The sequence below is a fragment of the Triturus cristatus genome, chromosome 12, assembly GCF_964204655.1.
Source record: "Triturus cristatus chromosome 12, aTriCri1.1, whole genome shotgun sequence".
Taxonomy (NCBI): Eukaryota; Metazoa; Chordata; class Amphibia; order Caudata; family Salamandridae; genus Triturus; species Triturus cristatus.
In genome coordinates, this window is record NC_140595.1 from 517,710,312 (window position 1) to 517,729,715 (window position 19,404).

Sequence of the window (19,404 nt, forward strand, 5' to 3'; positions counted from 1 at the left end):
ACGGCGATCATACCGGAACTCGGTCTCAAGCATTGCTCCCGGGTGGGGATTGGGTTGGGGGGTGGAGAAAGGGCTGTACAGAGTTATGCAAATTGGGAGTGGGGTTACTTGCGTTCCCTGAAATTGTTCATGGGTGGGCGACAGGCACTCTGCATGTTGGGGTTGGCGGCTGTTCTGGTCCCGTTAAGCAGGGAGGCAGGGAGGGGGGTACGTTTACTTAGATGGGGGTGATCTGGAGTTTACTTTGTGGGGGGGTGTTCTTGGGGGGTGTTTTGCAGCAAGTTTACATGATTGTTTATGTATGCACGTTTGGGTTTATTGCTTAAAGGCAGCACGACGAATTATCATTTTATATATGAGCATCTTTCTAGGTACAGTTGGTCAAGTCAAGGGTTTCATATCCTACAGTGCCAAAGTGCGATGGAACACAGTGGGAGCTGCACAGAAAGTTATCATAGTGGGATTTATCCGACATAGACACTCCGTACAATCCATGTTATCGTTACTAGAGACATATGGTGAGAGGTCAGGGGCTTAGACTCATGACATGGAACGTCAATAGGTTAGGGGACAAAATTAAGCGAGAGATAGTGCTACAATATCTACACCGTCAGGGGCTGGATATGGTGTTGTTCCAGGAAACCCATCTGATAGGTAGCTCTTGCATGTCTCTTAACAGAAAGGGTTATCATATGGTAGTGCATTCGGGCTTCACCACGGGGTCCAGAGGGGTAGGAATCCTCCTTCGGAAGGGCTGCCCCTCTGTGATACAAAATACATGGGTTGACCCACAGGGCAGATATGCAGCTTGCACGGGCATGTGGGAGGGCAGAGTCCTCAATGTTACCTCAGTCTATGCCCCTCCGGGTCTTCAACGCATGACACTAGCAGATGTAGGAATGGTCCTACTGAACCTACCCGTGGGCACACTAGTGGTGGGGGGCGACTTTAACCTTACGATGGATGGCCAAATGGACCGATCCCCGCCCAGACATGAGTCAACACATGGCTCACAATTACATGACTTTACTAATGCACTGGGGATGGTAGTTATCTGGAGGTGGTCACATCCCCATGACACACTCTACACATTCCAATCCGGTGTCCATGGCAGCCTATCATGACTAGATTACTTGTTCACCCATGCACAACACATACAGGACTTTACTGACGCCACCTGCCTTGCGTTGAGAGTGTCGGATCATTCCCCGGTCACGGCAGTCTTCAGAGCTCATCGTGCCATACAACCAGGTGCCTTCATGATCCAGCCCTGGGTGTTTAGGATCCCGCATATCAGAGACAACTTACGGAAGGACACGGATTACTATTTTGAGGAGAACTTGGGGTCTGTTAAGTCAGCAATCACGCTCTGGGGCGGTGATAAAGGGAAGGGCGCTATCAATGATGGTTGGCCACAGGGCAGAGCGCAACCCGAAGGGTGAGCGAATTGGAAATGGAGATCCTTGATATTGAGCGGGCCGTATCGCAGTACCCTGATCAGGATACTCAACATATCCTCAGTATCAAAAGAGGCAAGATTATAGACAGTTCCTTTTGGAGGACGCCAACAGGGGTGCTCTCGCCACCCGGCAAAGAATTTACGAACAGGACGAGCGAACTAGGAAACTTTTGGCATGGCTGAAACGTAAAGAACAGTCAGCGCGATGGGTGTGCGCAATTATAGGGCCCGATGATGTCCTGATTACCGACCCCCAGGGCATTGCAGAGACGTTCGTGACGTACTATGAACGAATATATGCACTCCCACAGCACTCACAGGCAAAATGGGCAACAGGTCTCCTAGCTACTATTGAGATAACAAGTATTTCCCAACAGGACAGAGAGGTTTTAGATGCTGATATCTTGGTCGAGGAGGTCCAGAAAGCTATTCAAGACATCCGTGCAGGGAAGGCGATGGGCCCTAATGGGGTTCCGATCGAACTGCTGAAGCCCATGGCTTTGAAGCTCGCCCCCCACTTATTGAATCTATACAATGAATGTTATGAGATTGGCCTCCTACCGGCAGATATCCGCGCGGCCACCCTCGTGGTCATTCACAAGCCTGGAAAACCAGCGGACGAGTACACATCGTACCGACCCATCTCTCTGATAACTGTGGAGGCCAAAATCTTGGCCAAGCTGTTAGCTAACCATCTGCTCCCTTTTCTCACTGACTTGATTCACCCGGACCAATCGGGATTTATGCCGGGGTGGAACACGGCGCGTAATTTAAGTCAAGTTCACTGTGCACTGGGCAGGGTTGAGACAATACAGGAAGATGTGATCTTGCTCGCACGTGACGCAAAAATGGCATTTGATTCCGTGGCATGGGACTACTTGTTTGCGGTTTTGACTCGCATAGGGATCAGGCCCAAGCTAATAGGGTGGATCAGACTTTTATACACGCTTCCCACTGCCCATGTTTCAGTGAACAACCATTGCTCAGACTCTTTTGCCCTTTGTCGGTAAACGAGACAGGGCTGCCCATTGTCCCCGCTCCTCTTTGCCCTGGTCCTTGAACCTTTAGCTGTGTGGATCAGGGGGGACCCCGGTATTAGAGGCCTTAAATGGACGGACGACCATGAGGACCGCATATCTTTGTATGCAGATGACATTCTACTTTATCTTGCCTCACCGGCGCACTCACTCCACCGTGTTCTCCATATTTTTCAAATATTTGGGGCCCATTCTGGTTACAAGATAAACTGGTCCAAATCTCAGATGTCTTCCCTCTGGGGTGACCCTCCACAAAGTCCTCGTGGATATACCATTCCAGTAGCGACCCGGGGTTTCCGGTACCTTGGCAGCTTTATAACGATTGACACAGCAGTGTTCTATGAACAGAATCTACTAGGATCATTACAGAGGTTTAAATCTGATGTCATTCACTGGAAAGCATTACCCCTTACTATTCTAGGACGTGCATCTTTATTTAAGATGCTTGCTCTGCCACGTTTTCTTTACGCCCTGCAGAATTCTCCCATATCGGTCCCTGACACCTATTTTTTGCAGATTAAGGCAGCAGTTAGACACCTACTGTGGGAAAATAGGCCGCCTCGGATAGCTGTAAGTAAGCTCACTATGGGCTGGTACGATGGGGATATCGGGCTGCCGGACATGCGTCTTTATTACCAGGCGTCGCAACTAATTGCCATCAATAAATTGGTGTTTGGCCTCCACGACGACCCCAGTTTCCGCACCAACCTGTGGTTAATGGGGAAGGGAGGCTACTCCAGAGAGTTATACACAAACCTCAAGAAACTACGGTGGCCTGGCCCCATGGCCCGAACTGTTTAAGTATGGCATGATGTCCAGCGGCGGTTGGGATGGCAAGGACTCCTCACGAAGGCCACCCCCCTGTGGGATCCTGGGACGTCTGAGTGCCAGTGCAGGGTTTGACAAGTTGGACACGATCGGAATTTCCACTGTGGGGGATATGTGGATCAAGGGCAAGAAAGCGTCCTTCGCGGATCTTCAACTAAAATATCAACTGGCGTCGTCAGAGAACTTTCGCTATCTCCAAATCAGCCATGCCATAGACTGTGCTCTCCCTAAAGACACCCCACTTCCAGACTCCTCCCCTCTCGAGGATCGATTACTTCTGGATTCAATGGACCGTAAAGCCATCTCCCTCACGTATAAGAAATTGATCAACAACCGAGCCGACCCAATGCTGAGACTGCGTGCTAGTTGAGAGGCAGATCTGGGGGCAGTGGCTGATGACGACTGGGTGGAGGCACTTGCTTTCCCCCCCCCCCCCCCCCGAGAGGTGGCGATCCCGATGCGACTCAGGCTAGTCCAGCTTAAAATTCTCCATTGGGTGTACTTTGATGCTAAATTATTATTTAAACTAGGTAGGAGACCTGATGCACTCTGTCTTAGACACTGCAATAAAACGGGGACGTTCATACATATTCTGTGGGAATTCCCCCATATACACCAATACTGGACAGAAGTTACCCAACAACTGTCAAGGTCCTGTGACAAACCCATACACCCATCTCCCCTATTGCGCCTCCTCAACATCTGGGAGGCAACTGACCTTACCCAAGCTGAACAGTCGTGGGCCACCATGGGTTGGAGCATAGCGAAACGAAATATTGCTCAGAAGTGGGGGGTAGACACTGTGCCACATTTACGGGATTGGGCTAAGGACATGGACCACGCTATGGTAGTGGAGAAAACTGTATATAAGAGAAGAGGTTGCCTGCGGAAATGGGACCAAAGTGGGGACGCTGGAATAAATACAGTGGGGACATTTGTATTTCGCCCACGGGGGAACTTAGACGGGAGAGACTCGCAATACTGGAGGAGGCAAGTGCAGACATGATGTCCTGAGAATCCAAGCCACCGAGATCATTGTGTGTAAGTGGTGTTACCTGACCCGAAGGTGTAAGTGTAACCCTCATTTTACTGTTCAGCCTTTTCCTCTGCATACTTTTAGGTGCTCCCGATGGATTGCAAGTCATATTGTAATGCTAAAATGCTTCTATCTCCTGCTGAGATGTTTATGTAATGTCAGTATTGCTGCAGTTTTGTTCTTTAATAAAAACTGTTTAAAAAAGAAAATTGCATGTATCAGTCAGTTTAATTGGTCAGAAGGCTCTGTAAAACAATGAACAAGAACACATTTTATCAGTTGACGTGACCTGTCACCAATGTGTACCATTACCCTTTACTCTGTGCCCAGTACGGTTAAAACTCTTACCTAAACGTCAATATATATATTCCAACTCAACCATCTACAGAGTCTCTCACCATGTCGGTTTCTCTAGTAGGGGTTTAAGAATTGGATTGTAAGAACTCAGTTAGAGCTGTATGGTCCAGCACAAATTACAGACACCACCAATGATGAGTAATAAAGAGACAATGAAACACACAGACCTAAAGTATACGTGCCAATAACCAGTATATTGTAGTGCATCATAAGTATCTCTAGCCTGTTGTGAGGCGGTGTCGTGGGTATATCAACTCATGTTGAGCATCGATATCTTTATGAGAGAGCAGAAAATAACACTTGTCTAAAAACCGCTCCATCGGCAAACCAGCGGTGTCATAGGTATATAAACTTGTGATGAGTACTGACATCTTTATGAGAGAGCAGAAAACAAGACTTGTCTAAAAACCGTTCAATCGGCAGGCCATATGTCGCGTCCTCCATGCAAGAGTGTGCAGCTCAACAGAACTGGGTTTAAACAAAGAATGCTAAAAGGCTAAAATCAAGATCTCAGCAGGATCAGTCATGGTCTTATCTGATAGCGCTCACCTCAAATACCGCTCCGGTGCTCCATTCCGACTCTGGAGGGTGTACCTGTGCGGTGTGTCAGCTCTTCTAAATACACGGAAGTCAACGCCTCCACAACGTGACGTACAACGTGTACGTATTGCGTCATGCCAGGCGTGGGTCTTGTTACCAAGGAAACCAGATCAACATAAAAGCCTTCTATGTCGTATACTTCCGTCAGACGTATTCATGTTTACGTGATATGCCGGTGTCTACAAATAAAGTTCAAAAAACCTTGACGCTCTCTTATATGTAAAAATTTGACTCTTTTTTTACATATAAAAAAAGCAAAAAGCCCTATGGAGGACACCCTGGAATTAATACCAAAATAAAACCAAAACAAAACAAAAGGACGTGTAAACAAACTACAGTCCCGGTGTGTGTGACCACACTTATTACTACAATTATGTGCAAGATGCTGCTGTGATTTATTTGGAGAACGTAAAAAGACGCCAATATTCTTCACCATGTTGAGTGTATATAGGCAAGTTAGTATTAGGCCAAAACAGGACATGCAGCCGCAGGTCATATCATCTGTTAAGTCTTTGGAATCACACTGCGCACCATGGTATATCAGCATTCAGGCCTTTCTGGTGACTACCCAATCTGAACACCCACCGTTGTTCTCTATGGAACAGAATGGTCTCAAGTGGTCCCATATTTCTGTGGTAGTGCGGTTTGTCTAGTACCACCCACCTGAGATCTTCCTCTGTGTGTCCAGCGTCAAGAAAATGTCGAGTAAGTTTTGTATTAGATTTCTTCCGTTTGATTGAACAATCATCCTCGTTTTAACTTTCCGCGTTGTCATACCAACATAGTTTAACTTACAGGGACATTGTATCAGGTAAATAACTGCCTCAGAATTACAATTAGTGTGGCTAGTTAATAGCCAAGGAGTTTTGACCCCCAAGTCCAGTTGTAATGTCTGTGTGGTCAAATGACAAACTAGACAAGTACCGCAAGGAAAATGACCATGAACAGGTATACCAGTGTGGATTGTCCGTAACCGGCCTGTACTAGCAGAGACCCTCGGCCGGGGGTGTACCAGAATGTTGCCAGGGTTCCTGCTACATTTAAAGGCAAACAACGGTCTCTCACAAACCTTTCTTCCTTTGTTCAAGTTGGAGTTAATGGCTTTCTTGATCGTAGTACTAAGATGGCTGAATGTACTAACACACACCAAACGGTCAGAGAGGTTTCTCGTGTGCCTCTAGCAATGCTTCCCAGTTGTTATTACGGGCTCTCTTTTTTGCATTCTGTATCAAGTATGCTGGATACTGTTGTGTCAAAAGATGTTCACTCAGATTGGTTGCATGTTTGCAGTACGTGCTAAGTTCAGTACAATTTCACCTCAACCGTAGAAATTGGCCCACCGGGAGGTTATCTCGGAGAGCCCGAGGATGAAAACTCTTATAGTTTAAAAGAGCATTGCGAGACATAGATTTCTGATAAAGTTCTGTATATATCTTCCCATCTTTAGGATACAGCCTCAGATCCAGGAAAGGTAATGTCTCATTACTAGATTCACATGTAAATTTGAGATGGATGTTGAGGGAATTTAGACAATTAGAAAACTCTAGTAAGGATTCCTGGTCGCCCTCCCAGATGACCAAGATATCATTGATGTACCGCTTCCACAGCAACATTGTTACCATGTCTACATCAGTTATGCTACATTTATGTAAAAGGTGGACCTACCCAATGATGAAAAGCAGGCTACCTAATATTTGAGTTTCAAAACCCAATTACTTCAATTGGTTGTTTTAATTAATTACAACTAACCTGAGTTTGTCCAATTTTGATTAAACTGTTAACTGCATGCTCTGCCTCATCCACTAAACCCGCTGTTGGCTTAGCACTATTAGCCTCATCAACTGGCACTACTCGTCCACTGAGTACACCTGCAAAAAGGAACTTCAGTAAACTTAAACTAACCAGAGATGTTATGAAACAACAAGGTTAAAAAAATATCTTTAGCCTTTATTTAGTTAGGAATTAAAAATAATAGTCCTGTGTTATGAACCGAATGGCCCTCAGAAAAAAACGTCTGCCCTATAAGAGCTTGAATATTTACCGAGAAGTTGCTTTATTGTCTTATTTTAATTCCAACATGACAGATTGTGCACATCACTCGAGTAGCACCATCTGTCTCCATTACAATAAACGTCATGGACCGTGCTTATTAGGGAAAAAACCAAGGCCCTTTAAAAGATTGAGCAATTTTTTTTTTAAATCAATATGCTACTGCTTTTCAAGTTCTAAACATGTCTTGTTCTCTTTTTCTTCTGTGTTAACAGATTACCTTATAAAAAAAAAAGACATGACATTTCAGATCAGTATTTATGAATCAATACATTTATATTTCAATGTAAATTGTTAATCGCCACTCTCTTCCAAAATAAGCCCCCAAAACCATAACACTATGCTCTTTGGGAAGTGAATCACTTAACGATGTTGGACAACGTAATTTATATTTTTTCTTTGACATAGAAGGCATAAAAAGATGACAAATTAAAAATCAGGAAATCATTACAGGCTAAGACCATCCAACAATCCGGTTCATATATAACTAGAAGGACGACGTACTAATGCAGTTCTACATTTTATGACAAGTTAGCCAGAAAGAGTCAAAGTTCTGTCCTTTTAAAGTACTCTCAGATTCTGTAAAGTGTTAATGTTTTATCCTTTTAAAGCGGTTGCAAATTTTGGAAAATTAAGAATTAAACTTTTAGTACAAATCATTGTGAACAGACACTAAACGGAATTGTAGATTCCACCACCGCACCCGCAAAAATATTATCAAATCTCAGACACAGATTGTACATATGTATTCCCTTTATTGAATTGTACTAGTTATTGCAATCAGATGAAGTCACATTTAAAAAGCAGACCATCCAATTGCACTGAACTGATTATATTCATTACATAATTTTAATCATCTTCCTGTGAACTGGCAAATCCAATCAAAGCATTAGTCTTTAATTAAAAATTGTAGAAAGAAATATTCAGACAACTGCCAAGCAACCACATCACAAAGCACAAATACCTAAAAAAAAAAAAAAAAACGCAATAAAAGGTAGTTAACAAAAGTCACACAGTCTTCAACTATAGATATTTTACAAGAAGCAACAAAGGACGAGAGAATCGAAGCAGATCTAGCTAACACTATAAATTCAGTCAGAGGCTCTACAGTACACTAGCTGAAGCAGGACAATAAAAAATACTGAGCATGGAATACTTTTAATCTCTTCCATTAATATTCATTTCCAGCTGCTTATAATAGCAGCGCCTCATGGCCAAATCATTAGAGTTTTACATCTGGGTTGCAAATGACACTTTGATTGGATGTAATGTTCAAATGGTCCTCCCCACTGTGCCTCCGTCAAGTCTTCTGCGGAGAGGTGTCCTGCAGTGCCAGTGGCTCACTGCGCGTGCTGGCTCAATGTGTGGTTCTGCAAAGACGTAAAAAGGAGACATGCATGAGGGGCAAAATAATAGAAAGCATGCCCATACCCTCCTACTCAGTACCATTTATGCAGAGTTCTACATAAAAGCCTCTCAATTATTACAAAACAAAATGCAAAAGGAAAAAGTACTCATAAGTAATAGCTGCCAATGTGACACATTTGCTTTGTACTGATAGATCGGTAAACGGGGACTTGAACTTGGATTTTTTTTTCTAAATTCTTTACCAACCTTGTGCCACCAGGAGCTCGATACATGTAGAGCGAAAGCACAGAACAAAATATATGTACCAGTGTTCAAAAGCATTCTTTCCTGTGGGGTTCGCGAACCCCCATGGATAAAATTAAATATTACAGCTAAGCATGAGGACCCTTACCACATTTTTTATGTATGTGCTTTATTCATTCTTAAAATGGTACCAAGTCTGCAGCAACACGACACACAATTTTTCAAAAAAGAAACAGTTCTACAATTAGTACAGTTATCAGAAAAAAACTGATGGGCGTACTACCGAACACTATCGATTTGTAGGCAATGAAAGGTAGTAGGAGCTAAATGCAGTGGTGTTTCTAGAAATTATTATTTTGGGGGGCTCACTTTGGGGCACAGCTAAAACTGAAATATATATTTTGTGCACTGGGTTGCTTAAAATGTCAAAATCCCACTTTGCATCTATGTATCTATATATATGTGCGCGTGTGTGTGTGTGTGTGTATATATATATATATATATATATATATAAATAAATAAATATAAAGAGGTGTGGCGCCAAGGCAACTGACTCCGGAATCTGGGGATCACGGTTAGATCTCCAGCGCTGGCGGCAGATTATATATATGTACACATATATACATTTTAAGCAAACAACACGGTTTTGAAACGGAAGGTAGGTGGACAGATTAAAGTGCATGACAAGGATCAGTGTGTTTTCTGTGTCGCCTCCTGGCACATTTAAGAGCTGTGGTGGTGGGGCAGAAATGGGGGAAGCAGGGACAACAAACATAGCTAGGACACAGGCCCCATCTGGCCCCCTTCTAACCAGGGGCTGTATATGTCCCCTCAATGTGTGCAACTGCAACCAATGTCATCTTCCACTGAACATATTTTTTTGCAAGTGAAGGGAGTCTGTCTGAGGCTACTGGGTTGTTGGGGTTCAAAGACAAGCCTATTACAATTGGAGAACAATGAAGAATTCTTCTAAACAATGGACATAACTTCATTTAATGCTCCTACTGCCTACCAGTAATTATATTGCTCTGAGTCTTGAATCCTTGCTTCCCATCCTTACAAAATGAGGCCATTCTGCATCACATACATACACCTTGTCGAACTTCCAACACACAGGCCCCCTCCCTTCCACCTGCTTAATCAAATACCACTACGTACTCAGCTTTGGTTGGCCTGAAATGACAGGTTTGGATGTCTATACTTTCCAATGGCTCGAGGGGGGATTCAATAAGAGCTCCCAAAACCAACAAGAGATCCCAGGTAGGAAACTGTTTGCCTGGAGAAGGGAAATGTTATTCAACCTTCAAAAAGATGAGAAATTAAGCCGTCCTCATCAGAGAGATTCTTCCAAAAACTCCTGAATGCTTTAATTGCAGCCCACTAAAGTTTTCAAGTACAAACCTTCACCCCTAGTGAAGCTCCACCTGAATAAAAGGCATTACAGAAAATAATTCAGAAGTAGTTGGGTTTAACTCTTTAGACCGGCACCACCTGCTGAAAGAACACCAGTGTCTTAAGTAGGACTTATTAGTCGAAGCATGCCTAGATGCCTGAAGGGCACCTGCATGTTTTACTGGACGTAAGATCTTCAAGTGCTACCCCTACACATGAGAAGCACTGTTACACAAGCCCTCATCACTAGCCAACTGGACTATGGCAATTCACAACTGAAATTCCCTACAGAGATGTCAGAACATACAGAAAGCTGTATCCAGACTCATTCTCTGCTTCCCCAGCGAACCTACATCACACCCCATCTCAGGAATCTCCACTGGTTCCCCGGACCGAAGAGATGCCAATTCAACCTGCTGACCCATGCACACAAGGTTGTACACAACCAATGACCTGCCTACATTAACCACTGCCTGAAGTACCACCAACCGTTGAGAAGACTACACTCTGACTCCCTCTCACTTGCCCATACTCCCCACATCTACTGAAGCAGAAGTGGAGGACGCTCCTTCTCCCACACTGCAGCAAAGACCTGGAAAAGCCTCCCCAAGCACTTCTAGACCATTGCCTCATTTCCAGAATTCCAAATGGCCCTCAAGACCTGGCTATTCGAATGATCATCTGAGACCTGCAAGCGCCTGGGCACCCTATCGGGTGATTTGCTATGCTTTATAAATCCTGATTGCTTGATTGACTGGAAGCCCACTCTTAAGTAAATATAATGCACAAGGCACAATGGCATTTTTTCCAATCATGCTCAACTCAGGGTGGAAGCAGTATTACCGACCATCTAGTCAGACCAGAACGTTGTCTGCTTTGCTTTAGCGCCAACAGTCCCTAAGCCTTTAGCAAATAATACAGGGAAGATAAAAAACTGCTTGGCATGAAATAAATTCGATTAAAAAAAAGAGTTGTAGGAAAGTCTTAACAATCGCACTACCACTACTAACCGAAGACTCAAATAGAGCAGCAGTTAAATATAGAGAGTGGATATGGGTGCGGTCTTCAATCTGGGGTTGGTTAAAAACATAAAAACACTTAGATCCAATCCTATTGCAACATGGTTTTCGCCTAAATTAAGGGAAATGAAACAAATGCCGACAGCAGGAAAAAGTCTGGGGATCAAATTAGTGTGAAAATGTAAAAGTTATAAAAGCCTCATTCAGAAGTATAAGAAACTTATAATTGAGGAACTAAATTTTACACTGATCTCCAGAGCTCTTTAAAACTGTACAATTGCTCATAAACACCTACCATCCACATGGCCATCCCCTAGTCAGTTCCTTTCGGATAACCAAGCAATTTTTTTTTATAGCTATGGTAGAAGTTGTACGCAGTAATTTTGGTACTATCAGACCCTCACAAGATGGAGATGACGAGCTTAACACTTTGAATAGTAATAAGCTTGAGCTCTCTAACTTCCCCTTTCTAGCAGTTAATCAGGCAGTCAAATTAATCAGACTTACTAAATCAGGAGCTTCCTAAGAAACTAGTCCACCTAAAGTTATACATGATCTAGTCTACAAAATAGCTCCAGCTCTGATGACCCTATTTAATACCATCATTAAGAAAGGGACTTTTTCCAGTGGAATTAAAAAAAGCATGTCCTTCCACTTTTTTAAAAAAAAAGCCGCTCTAGATCCCATGATAGATAACAACTACAGACCTATCTCTCAGTTACCTTTCCCTGTGAAGCTTATAAAAAAAATCTTTATAAAACAGTGGTAGATTACCTTAAAAATTATAAAATTCGGAATAAAGCACAGTTTGGTTTTAGGCCAAATCATACTACTGAGACTGCATTGGGGAAATTTGATGTGGCAATTGATGTCTGGTGAGGCAGAATGGCCTCACTTTGTAATGAGGGAAAGCGCGAGTGAAAGACAATGAGGCAATGTCGTGTTTTGAGGAGGTTCAAAAAAGGTGCACCTCCAACTGCAGATATACCGCTACTCTACTCAGATATCTGGGGCACGGACTTTTATATTATCGCCACCAGCATTATCACCATTCCAATACCATCTACCAAACACTATTTGCCACAGATAACGAAACAGCAATATTTCCTAATTCATACTGCCAATTAGACGTGGGTGAGCCACTTAAGGCTCTAGCCAGAGGTCAGGCACAGCTCAGCTCGTGGTCCTCTTGAATCCTCGAGCCCAAAAAGAGCTGAGCTTTAAAATGGCTTCTGTCTGCCATGTTCTACCCTCATGCACCATGATTTAAAAACCAAGCATAAGATGTGAAACCAGAAATCCTAGGACTAGCCCTGGCTTCCCGACTTGACTAAATTGTGTGATCCTAGGCAAATATTGTATTTTACAAAGCCTCCTTTTTTCCTTATCACATATGAGAGCACCTTCCAATATACGAGTTTGGGTGTGATCTGCACAAAAACAATGTGATGTATTAAGGAGAAACGCTTCGGTGTTTTAAAGAAATACTTTAGTTCAATTCTAAAGAGACTACCATACTTCCAGATGTTTGTCTCATGATTTGGATTACAACTATTTTCAGGGCTTGGCATGTGCAGGGGATCTTAGAGCCCAGCCTGAACCTTGACTATTGTCTGGTGAGCTTCTCCCTCCTCTCTTGGCATTGTTGAATCTTTTCCTTACCTTTGCATTTATTCTACATTATCCTGATATTCCTGTCACCTGTATACTCTACACACACATCGTGCATCGTGGTGGTCAGGATTTTCTCCTGATGAACAATGCCACAAAGAAATAGTTTCTGAACCTTGCACCTCTGCTTCTCCAAGTAGCACTGACCCACTCATTATGAGCATGACATTTTCCTTCTTAAGCATACACCACCATCATCTTGCCTCTAGGTGTCAGGCAAACTGTTGAATTCTTAGTCAATCTAAGCAGATGTACATATTTCATTTAGCAATCTTGTTTTACACACAGGCAGTATTCAAGGGCATTAGGGAGCTTAACAGATGACACAGTGAACAAATGGGGCAATTGAAAGCTTTAGGGGGAGGGGAGTGAGATGGACACAATGAAGAGCAAAAGAGAGCAAAGTACACAGATCTGATCAGTTAAGACAGACACATAATACATGCATCTTGATTAGCTTCCGTACAGCAGTGAAGGCTGGTTGGTGCTGAAGTTGCTGTAAAGTGGGCCTAATGTTAAGGTTGCTGCACCAGAAAAGGGGATATTCTGAGCAAACAGTGGTTTTAAGTTGGGTAGCCCAGTCTTTAGGGTGAGCCAGCAAATTTCGTATGCCTCCTAACACTGGTATTAATAAAGATCAGTCAGCATTTTTCTTTGAACAATAAACAAAGTAATTTGAAAGTGATCCTGATATTAGGTAGCAGAAGGAAATGTTGTGGAATGACTTTGTAGATGTGACCAGTCAGACTGTAGAATTACTTTTAATGGGACTAGGTGTGACTGTAGTATGGAGCTCACATATGCAAGCCTGGAAACACATTGTAAGGAATTATGCATCTTTAATACTTAAAATCAGCATGAGACTTCAGAGAATAACCATTGAAGCCTGTCCTTTGTAATGCTTTTTTGTAAATATGCTAATTGGCTGTCAGATCTAAGCCTGGGCGGAGTTTGTGGAGTTCCAGAACTCCGCAAAGCTCCGCAAGCGGCAGAGTGAGTTGGATAAATGCTGTTCGCAATGGTTCAGTGCCAGATGCTTGTCCGCACTGTCCAATCATCGCGAACGGCACCATGCACAGCACAAGAGGGCGCTGCTTCCTTTTCTGCCGCTCTAGTAGATTTTTATTCAGGCGGCAGCATTCTCAACGCAAACTGACAGTTTCTCAATGCGAGAGGTCACGAGTATATGTGACCACTCACAATAAGAAATCTGACTGCCCGCTTTGAGAAATCTCGCCGGGAGGTTGATTTTCCACTCTCGCGATCGGCAACTTGATGTTGATGAATGCGAGCGAGGAAAAAAATCCGCCGCGCGAAGCAGAGTTTTTCAGAACTCCGCGAGCTCCGCGTAACGCCGAGTGCGGAAAACTCCACGAGCGGAGCAGAGTTCACCGCACTAGTCAGAGCAAACTCAATTTAAGAAGCTCTAAAGCCAAACCATTTTAGGGTGATCAATGCTGGTTTTTCTTTTGAAAAAAAACTACTGCAGAGGTCTACCACAAGAAGTGAGCTCATCATTGGAAGAGCTGAATGTGCAATACCTATTCCGAATGTACTATTAAATGCATTGAAAGAAACCTTGTTTGACTTTTCTGTATGTATGCGTATTCCCCATGTTTAACTCCAGCAATTCTTTGGCCACCTTGAAGGACTTGGCTAAATAAATTACTCTGTATGGAGGAATTTGCTCCAATATACACGTTGTTTTGCATTAAAATGTTTTACTAAAGCCTCAGTTTTCTTATTACCATAGAATTGCATGGTTTGATTGAGCTTGCACTGACAAATGACTATCAGGTCTCTTATAGGGCTACCATAAATTGATTGGTGAAAACAATTGAGGACACCAATTAGAAGTTTCCACCAACAAATAATGTGTGGACTTTAGTTTTTAAGTGCTACCTGGGAATGAGAGGTCTCAGTCTTTTTGCAGACAAAGAGAAAGAAATTTGTAGCTCGGGGCAAGTTTTTGATATGAGGTGGGACACCCAAGAGTGGAGTCGAGGGTGAAAGCAAGAGTGGGAGGGAATCCAAAAAGACTTGGCAGATCCAGAAAATGTATATTCAGTTTGAAACTGCATGAGAGGGAAAATAGGAGGAATTCAGTCTTGTAAGGGTTAAAAGGGATGTTTTCAGCTACTCAGTTTTGCAAACGGATTAAGCATCGACATAGAAAAGTGATCTCTCTGATGATTGTAGTTTTGAGATTAGTTTGTGTCATCTGCAAACTAATTGAAAGATGCTTACTTCAGGCCAAAGAGTACATTTAAACATTCAATATACCTACTAAAAAACACAGTATCGAACCTTAAGGGATACCATAGTTCATTTTTTTCTTCAGATATGTAGGCTGCACATTTTCAGTAGTTGGCATCAGTTGGAATGAAACTCTGCTAAGGACAATACTGTTTATGTCTATGCAACATTCTAGCGTATGGAGAAATCTAGTGTGGTTAGCCTTTTTGAAGGATGGGAAGTCCTTCATTGGGGACACGTTGGGCAGCGGCGGTTCCTAGGAGCTGCGAGGCTGCAAAGTGAGGTCCTGCATCATTGTCGAGGATGAGGTTGACGATAGGCTTGTGATGCAAAGTCTTGTGGTGCATAGTCCTGCGTCAAAGATGCGGCGCACACTAGTTGGTTCTGAAGAAGCTGCCGCAGCATGCCATGTAGAGGCCAGCATCGTCATTGACGATGTCGTTCATCAGAGGCTTCATGCAGCGGTCCCAATGCAGAGTTTGGAGATGCAATGCATCGTGCAGCGGCTACAGCATGGAGTTTTTCGGATGTGATGCAGTGGTTCTGCTGTCATCACATTGAGCCGGCAGAACATCTTCAGGTCAACTTCCTAGGGTCTAGGACTAGGGTGACCACTTGGGAGGGCAGGACTCACTATTGACAGAGTCCAGGTGCTGGGTTCAAGATGGAGGAAGCCTGTTCTGTCCCTGCGGCTTCTGATCAAGAGGTCAGCCAACTAGCCCTTGGAATCAGTCTGGTGGCCTTGGTTCAAGATGTAGGTCTAGTCCTTCTCAGTCAGCAGGAGGGCAACAGGCAGCACAGCAGGGCAGCAGTGACCGTCCTTGTGGCAAAGCAGCACATCAGTCCTTCCTCTGAATCTTTCACAGGTCCAGATGTTTACTGAAGAGTTGGGGTCTGAGGTTTATTTATACTTGGTGCCCACTTTGAAGTAGAAGAGGTTTTTAGAGGATTCCACCCCCCTGGGGTGTCAGACATCCCCATCCTCCCTGTCCTGGCCCCAGCGTGTCTGGGCTTACAAATGACAAGTGACAAACACTTTGTGAAAGTGCTCAGTCAGAGCCTTTGTGATGTGCAAGTGTAGTCAGTGACAGCTTCTGCCACCACCTAGCTTCTCTTTATCTCACTGTCCACGAGCAATACACAAAGTCCAGCTGCCAGCTACACCTAGTTATGTGACCCGGGGAAAGGCTGCAGGCAACAAATAGTTAGGTCATAAATATAACAACTTTCTAAAAGTGGTATTTTCAGAATTGTGACTTAAAATCAGACTTAACCATTAAAGAGGGCTTTAAATTACAATTCTTTAGACACCAAACTCTACATGCTCCCAATTAAAAGTTATCATGTAGTAAATGTAATTAGGAAACCCAATGTTATCATACAGGAGCAGTAGGTCTTACTGCAGATAGAAACAAATTCAACAGTTTTTAAAATTAAAAAGTACATGTTCATCCTTTTAAATACACTGCACCCTGCCCACTTGGCTGTTCAGGGCCTACTCTAGGAGTGACGTATGTAGTCAAAAAGAAGGTTAGGCCATGACAAAAGGCTTATCTTACCAGTTTGAAATTACAGTTTAGAACTGCACGTTGGCTACAAAGACAGGCCTGAGATGTGTTTAAAGGGGCTGCCTAAGTGGGTGGCACAATCGGGGCTGCAGGCCCACTAATAACATTTAATTTACAGGCCCTGGGTACATGTTGTACCACTTTACTAGGGGCTTAAAAGGAAATTAAAAGTTCCAATTGGGTGTAAGCCAATCTTATCAGGATTAAAGGAGAGAACACAAGCACTTTAGCACTGGGTAGCAGCACTAAAGTGACCAAAGTCCTAAAAGGCAAAGCAACTGGTTCATAAAACAGGAGAAAGAAGGCAAACAGTTTGCTGATGGCCCTGCAGAAAAGCCCAAGTCTAACACCTCCTTGATGAAATTACTATTAGCTAAACTGGTCATTTCTCAGCCTTTTAATTCAGGCTGTGCTAGGGGAAGATTCAGATTTCCACCACTCATTTTTGTAGCTTCTGTCAAGCTTTTTGGGCATGCAGAAGAGAAGAACACTTGATAACACTATTTTGTTTATGTCCATTGTATGACGTTTTCATGAAGTAGTGAATCGCAGAACTACTAAGTATTGAACAACCGGTCAACAGGCCTACTGGAGAAGAGAAGAAAAAAAAACACAAAATAAATGGTCAAGTCTCTATTTGGGATGCAAAGAAGGTTGCATGTATAACAAAGGGAAAGTACAGGCCCACTTAGTAAGGACAGACTCCAATTAAAGAAAGGCCTGCCACTTACAAAGACATACAAGGACTGTGCCTCTCTGCGCCAACACCAAGAGTGCTGATGAACTGTTAGTCACAAGACCCATCTAAGGTAACAGGGGGATCAGTGCAGAAATGGTCTATATTCTCAAGACCCCTCCATGGTGTTTAAGGACTCCCAATTATATACCATGGAACTTTTATCTGTCATGCTTAAGAACTTAGGACATATAGTAGGATTTAATGGTCACAAAATACAGCTTGCAAATTATGATAATAATTTTGCGACCACTAAAGATTTTTAAGAACCAACCCATGTACTTACAAAAAAAAATCTAATTTATTTAAGAGTAGACAGTGAATTTGATTTTTTTTCTTATCATATTCTAAATTGAACACACAGCCAACACTTCCTACGAAGTTAATTCTCGATGCTTACAGCCTTTAGCCATCCGCAGTGGGTGTTGGCCCAGGCCGGGCGTACACACAATTCCTGCTACACACAACCTTGGACCCTGCTCAGCTTGGGTTAGCCGCAAGGCCTTCCTCAGAGAAACTGCCATGGTACCGCAGTACCATGTGGTGAATGCTTGCACAGCTGAGAGTTCCTCTGGGGTTGCTCTCCGTCACAAGTAACTGGGGCTTAGGGTGTCTCTACACTGCCCTCTTAAGCCTTTGTTCTCTTTTTGAAAAGGTATTTGATCATGGGAAGAGAATCCCCATGTCCTGTAATGACAGCTGCAACATTTTTCAAGCTTTTGCAGCCGGCCAACAGATTTTGCTGGACTGTCCTGGTACCACAAAGCCCCATTGGCGGATAGGAGAAAAGGGTTCCTCAGCAAATGGGATCTGAGTATTTTTAGAATTGTTGATACAGCTCAAGTCCCATGGTACACAACGCTCCAGACAACACTAAATTTTAAAACAGATGAACCCTTTCATGACCACCCAAGCACCTCTTTAAACACAAGGTTCTGGAAATAAAAAGCATGTTTTGTGCATATAATTCTAACTTTCTGCCAAATCTGGTGTAATTCCCATCAGTTGTTTCTTCTGTATGGCACAGCAAATGTGTTTATAGCAATTAAAATGGGAAATTGATGTTAAACCCCCACCCACCGTTTTTGTTGGCTCCCGCTTGATGGTGCAACATGAAAGATTCCATGATGGTGCTTAATTGAGTGAATCTTTGTTTTTTAGAAAGTTTTGTGCAGATGCGTCAAACGGTGCCAAATATATAAAAGAAACACCAGTGTTAAATATATATATCCAATGAATAAAACAAAAGGTTATTGTGAAGTTATAGTTAGTGATGCTAATACCATCTTACTCTATGTTTAAAATGTAAAACTCACATTTACTGAAAAAAAACAATGGTGGTGGTATAGATAGGTAAGAAACTAAGAGTTTAGCTAACATTAAAAAAAACTAGAAATTCACTGGAAAACGACAAGCTTAAAGTGACATTATAGTTAGGCCCTGCAAAACCGATCATTTTAAAACAAAAAAAACACTGACATTTGCCAGTTTCTTGAGCCAACTATAACTTGCGCCCTGCCATGAACTGCTTATGACCGCACATATTGCATCGCTCATGACATTTTCAATGACATCATTGATTACTTCTTCTTACATCACTGATAACATCTCAAATGCCCTCAGTTAAGGCCTAGGGGTTAGGATACCCCATTTCTTTTTAAAACTCAGGACATGGGAACCAAATCTCCGAGTACTGAAATGGCGGCTGCAATATTTCTCATGAAGTTGCGTCCCGCCAGTCTGATTGCCCGGTGCAGTAGCACACAGATTAAAAAAAGCCCTCTA

The 19,404-nt window shown here is 43.1% G+C and overlaps 1 protein-coding gene across 2 annotated transcripts in view; it reads right to left on the reverse strand.

Annotated features, from left to right (window-relative positions):
* Positions 1–8,101: 8,101 nt before the first annotated feature.
* Positions 8,102–19,404, reverse strand: part of ZNF423 (zinc finger protein 423) — a 503,577-nt gene continuing 492,274 nt past the window's right edge. For both annotated transcript variants that reach the window (XM_085640111.1, XM_085640112.1), the window contains one exon: positions 8,102–8,736. In XM_085640111.1, the coding sequence (XP_085496237.1) occupies positions 8,707–8,736 (30 nt within the window). In that variant the 3' untranslated portion in view covers positions 8,102–8,706. The remainder of the gene's footprint in view (positions 8,737–19,404) is intronic.